Below are 5,629 nucleotides of genomic sequence, written 5' to 3'. Positions count from 1 at the left end.
ATAACTAGAGAAAGGGATAAAAATCTTCTCTACTTGTCTCAAAAGTCTTATATTTCAAAGGTGTTAAAAAGATTTGGAATGAGTCATGTTAAACCTACTTCTATTCCTATTGCACAACATGTTAAATTATCTAGGAAACAGTGTCCTGAAACTGAAAATGAGTTACTGTTTATGAATAGAATACCTCATGTTAGTATGATTGGTAGCATAATGTATGTTATGATATGTTCTAGACCTGATCTATCTTATGCTGTAAGTCAAGTGAGCAAATTTATGAGCAAACCTAAAAAACCATATTGGCATGCTTTGAAACAAATTTTTAAATACTTGTCTGGAACAAAACAACAAGGATTAATATTTGGAAAAAAGGGATATGCATTGTGAAATAGGGTTAAAAGAATATGTAGATTCTTACTATCCTGGAAATATAGATACTAGGAAGTTCTTGTCTGGTATGATCTTTTCTTTTTTGGGTAGTGCTATTAGTTGGAAATCGCACATGTAGTCGGTGGTAGCTTTTTCTACCACAGAAGCTAAATATATAGCCATGACTGAAGCCTTTAAGGAGGCTACATGGATAAAAGGACTGTGTCTGGAATTATGAATGTATAGTGGAACCGTCATTGTTTATTGTGACAATCAAAGCACTATTCATTCAGCTAATAATCATGTTTATCATGATAGATCCAAACATATAGATGTTAGGCTACATTTTGTGAGGGGTATTATTTCTAGTGGAGAAATAGAAGTAAGGAAAATTCTAATAGAGGATAATCCCTCTAATATGATGACTAAGACAATACCAAAATCCAAGTTTGAGCATTGTTCAAACTTGATTTATTTAGGAAGTTGTTAGTGTTGTTTTGTAGGAACAACCATAGGAGAAGCAAGGGAAGAGCAAGGATTACAAGCTTGCCAAGGTGGAGAATTGTTGCATGCAGAATGTCAAGCTTACAATGGGATAGATTTGAGTCGTCTAATGTGCTGGAAATCCAACGGTCAAAATTTAGTTTTCATTAAGGGCAATTTTGTAATTTCAGTAATCTATTTGTTATATGTAAAACCAGCAATGCTGGTTCTGGGGGACACAACAAATTGTAAATATTTTCTGGGAGGGGGATTTCGAGAGAGAATCAGAGAAAGAAAAAGGAGAGACGCCGAGTTCTCTTGGCGAAGGAAAAACAAAAGGGTTAGGATTTCTTGGAATGCTTCTTGGGTTGATTCTTGGAGAGATCGGTAAGTCTCGTAGGTAAGATCTGTATTATGTAACTGATTTCCACCATTAATAAAGCTGATCCGCATGTGAGGTTCCTATCGTGAATGTAGGCCTTTAAGGCTGAACTATGTAAATCTCTTGCATTGTTTTCTTGTGGATAATCTTGTATATTTATATATTTTTGTAAATCTACTGTGAATTGTTGTATCTTGCTGTATTTTGTCGTCGTTGTTCGGTTGAGATTATTCCTGATTAGACAAAAGCAGGTTTATATTTTGTTGATTTTTCTTATTTTTGAAAGGAGTTTTGCATAGAATCTATTTTTTAAAGAACTCTTAAATCAGGTTTTTCCACAACGCCCTGAAAATCACAAGGTCCTATCAGTCCTAAGTGTCAAGTTAGGGTTAACGACCACAGGCAGATGGCAGCAATCAATACACAAAATTAAAGCTAATAGAGAAAAGACATAAACCCATCCAATAATTAAGTAACGAAAAAGCAATCCTCCAATCGGACGTACTTCCATTCCCTTCCAAACAGGGGCATTAGTGCCCTAAAAATGCCTCCAGCAATCCTCCAATAGGACGTACTTCAATTCCCTTCCAAAGAGGGGCATTAGTGCCCTAAAAATGCCTCCACAAGCGCCCCACTAACCCAAAATAATTACTTATTGCAACTGCCGGCAGAAAGTTCTGCTTGTCCCTTTGGAAAAATGCAAAATCAGGAAAAGCCCATCCGACGTTAAAATGCCATATATATAAAACCCAAATTATAAGTTAGTTGATCTTTCTCTGTTTGGACTGTTCCCTTCTTTTCAATTCCCTCACCAAACGCTGTTGATGTGTTCAAATGTGTACAGAAACTTTTTGGAGGAAAAAAAAAGTCAGCATTAATTTAATAATTGTAGACCAATTAATTAAGATGAATGCTTGGGCAGGGAAGGCAGGCCGGCCGTGATAAAGGGCCAGCCCCATGCCAGTTGCGAATTAGAAGTACCACTCTGCTTATAGTTGGGTCGTGGGGCGGGTTGAGGTTCAACATATAATATATTATGTAATGAAAGTATAGATATAGGGGGGTTGGCAGACCAGTAATGGCATTAGATGAATCGAAAAACTGGTTTGTACCGGACCAAAATCATCTGGGTCTCCGCGTTGCCCACTTTCTTTGACTGTAAATTTTCTCTTCAATTCGCGTTCTAGATATTTCTGGGTATGGTGTGTTCTGACCCTGTTGTCGGTTATCGGAGATTTGTCGATTTCCGGGGCGAATTCTTCTGTGGATTGGCATTTTCAGGCGGTTGCGAAGGGTGACCGGTGCGTGCGAACTGGGAAGGACCTGGGATTTTCTAATGTCATCGGAGATGATCGGAGGAGGATCGGCGATGCCAGTGAGTTCTACTGTGGTTTAATCCAGTTGTTCGGAAAAATTCTCATCTGGGTTCTCAGATTGTTTCTGCTTTCAAGCTTTCCCTTTGGTTTTTGCGTGTTGGATTGATCTGTTTCCCCTGTTTGATGCAGTTCCTATTTCGATGCGTTGAGCAGGGGGAAGTTTTTAGCACACCCACGCATCGGTTGAAGCATCTGTTAATCTGTTGATCCTTTTTTAATCTTTTTCCTCCCTATATTTTCGCAATACGAAATAATTTGCCTTGGTTCTTTCATGTATCAAGTACCTCAAATCTTCTATTTTATTTTCATAAAAAACCAACACGGTTACACTACCTACCCGCCAGCTCATTCACCTGGGGAATGTTTCCCTGATCTGTTCCCGAACTCCCACATAATTCCTTTATAATCTGCTCCTTTGGCTCTTTGTTATTTTGTGTTCTGTTCTAGATTTGCTTCTCTTCAATTTTGTTATTCCCAGTTGTGTTTCTCCCTCAATGGGTTGCGCAAGTTCGAAGCAATCTCGGTGCCGGCACTGCCGGAACAACTATTCACCCGTGCCCCGTAGCTATTCGATGCATGTCCGCCACCCGCCGGAGGGCCACAGCGATAGCTACCATGTGGTTGCGCTCACTTCCACCACATTGGGATCTCTCGGGCTGGCCACCTCCAATCCCAACATTCGCGTCCATGGCACCACCATTGTTGAGGATGACGGTAAGGAGAATTGTGATGATGCTGCCGCCATTAAAGGGGACAACAAAAGCAAGGATTTCTCATTGGGGGTTATTGAAGCCAAGACATGGTCTAATATGATCAATGAGAAGATCCCCAAGATGATTCCGAAGACCCCAATTCGAACACCTCCCGGCGAACCGGAGACTATCAATGCTTGGGAATTGATGGAAGGCCTTGAAGATATTAGTCCTCTACGTCCCCAGAGTCATGTGAGGAGCTTCTCATTTGGGTTTGTTCCAAATCCAAATCAAATTCAGAATCCAATTCCAATGCCAACATTCTTCGAAAAGCCTAAATCCAAACTACAAGAGAGTGGGAGAGAATCCCCAAAGCCCTTGTGGCTGCAGATGGATGACAATGAAGTTGATCCAAATTTGAAAAGTGTTGTTGCAGAATTTGATCCTGATGTCATTTCCACATTCAGGAAAGCACTCGAAGAGCTCTCCCCAGCGAAGCAGATTCCCCCAAAGCCACAGGATTACTTAAAGCCACATGTCATGGCTAATATCGAGCACAAATTGGAAAGCGTTGATACAAAGAATGTAAATGGAGATGTAACCCCGTTCAAATTTCCAATGCATAGGAAGAACAAGATAGTAGTATACTTCACAAGTCTCAGAGGGGTGAGGAAGACATACGAGGACTCTTGCCGTGTTAGAGTGATTTTAAAAGGATTGGGCCTTCGTGTCGACGAGAGGGATGTATCGATGCACTCGGGGTTCAAGGAAGAGCTAAGGGAGCTAATGGGGGAGGGGTTCTCCGGGGGCAGCCTGCCTAGAGTGTTCGTTGGGGGAAGGCACATTGGCGGGGCGGAGGAGATTCGGAGAATGAACGAGGAAGGGCAGCTAGAAAAAGTGTTGGAAGGATGCGAAATGGTGGACGATGGGGGGGACAGTGGCCGGGTTTGTGAGGGATGTGGTGACGTAAGGTTTGTGCCATGTGAGACATGTTCTGGTAGCTGCAAGGTCTATTATGATTATGATGATGAAGAAGAAGAAGAAGAAGAAGAAGAAGAAGAAGAAGAAGGAGAGGAAGAGGAGGATGATGGGGATGAGTGTGGATTTCGACGCTGCCCGGATTGCAATGAGAATGGGATCATACGCTGTCCCATTTGCTGTGATTAAGATTCAGTGGCGTAGCGAAGATTTTTGAACCATTTTTTTGGGCTTGTTTTTGTGATTTTAGTCCCGAGTTGTTCATTGTACAGTGGGGAGTTGAGTTATTGATGTGTTGTTTCTAAGGGGAGATTCATCCCAAAAAAAAAAAAAACACACCTGTAGGGAACATGGTGAATACTGAATAATGTGTTCTTTGTAGGTTCTCCCTACCCTGTTCATGATTTGTTAAGGGCCTGTATACCTTTTGGTGGCATGTTTGAGCCAAAAAATATTTATAGAGAATGTTTGTATACTTTTTTTTTTTCTTTTTTTCTTTTTCCCAAGTTATAGAATGAATGTCAATGAAGAACGTTCATACATGAACTGCCAACTTTCTTTTATTTTTGTGTTCCAAATAAAGGTGACTCTTTCTTTTCCCTTTCAAAACACTTTAAAACTGGCTTTTACATAGGAAAACTGTGGTGATTATGAAAAGTATAAAACCAAAAAAAAAACATAGAACAGCAAAAAAAAAATTATGGAAAGAAATCAACATGACTCGTGTTATTTAAGATTAGACATTCTTGATATACTGAAAAAATTATACAGACCTCTCCCACCACATGTTCCCATGTCTGTTTCCTAAATTATACAGATCATCTTCTAATATTAATGGATATATAATCAATTTGTCACATATTTAACCCTTAAAATACAAATTGTAATAGGTGACTTCTCTTTCAAATCATACCTCTTTTCTTTTTTATTCTTTCTTTTTGAAAACTTGCATATGGAAAAAAAAAAATAGGACAAAGAAAAAGGATCGAGTAAAATCAACATGAGTCCTATCATTTATAATTAGATGAACATGAAGGAAATCAAAGAGCCATATCTTTTATAATTGGAAAAACATGATTCTACCTTCTTCTTTTTTAACTTTTCATAAAAATTTTAATAATACCCTACTGCCATGTTAATTTCATGGGAATAAAATGAGATAAAAATAATTTCATAAAATAAAATACATCATTCGATTTCGTTTAATTTAAATTCCAAATTCAATTTGTGCATACCATATATCAATAATCATTTCAAAAATAACCTTTTATGCTTTATTGCAAAGTCAAAAGACTCAGAAAGAAAAAACAGAAAGAAATTCAATTGGAACCAGTGAAGAACAAAAAAAACAA

At 38.8% G+C, this 5,629-nt stretch overlaps 1 protein-coding gene across 1 annotated transcript; it reads left to right on the top strand.

The window, feature by feature from the left end:
* The first annotated feature begins 1,987 nt into the window (after positions 1-1,987).
* Positions 1,988-4,752, top strand: LOC131153292 (uncharacterized protein At3g28850-like). The gene is made up of 2 exons (XM_058105501.1): positions 1,988-2,606; positions 2,737-4,752. The coding sequence occupies exon 2, from the start codon at positions 3,102-3,104 to the stop codon at positions 4,464-4,466; it is 1,365 nt and encodes a 454-aa protein (XP_057961484.1). The 5' UTR covers positions 1,988-2,606; positions 2,737-3,101; the 3' UTR covers positions 4,467-4,752.
* Positions 4,753-5,629: the final 877 nt, after the last annotated feature.

The sequence above is a fragment of the Malania oleifera genome, chromosome 1 (genome assembly GCF_029873635.1).
Source record: "Malania oleifera isolate guangnan ecotype guangnan chromosome 1, ASM2987363v1, whole genome shotgun sequence".
Lineage (NCBI taxonomy): Eukaryota > Viridiplantae > Streptophyta > Magnoliopsida > Santalales > Ximeniaceae > Malania > Malania oleifera.
The sequence above is the reverse complement of the archived record's forward strand: the minus strand, read 5'-3'. Positions and strand labels throughout refer to the sequence as shown.

Coding starts and splice junctions, on each gene's coding strand:
- LOC131153292 (XM_058105501.1), top strand. CDS start 3,102: ATGGGTTGCGCAAGTTCGAAGCAATCTCGGTGCCGGCACTGCCGGAAC.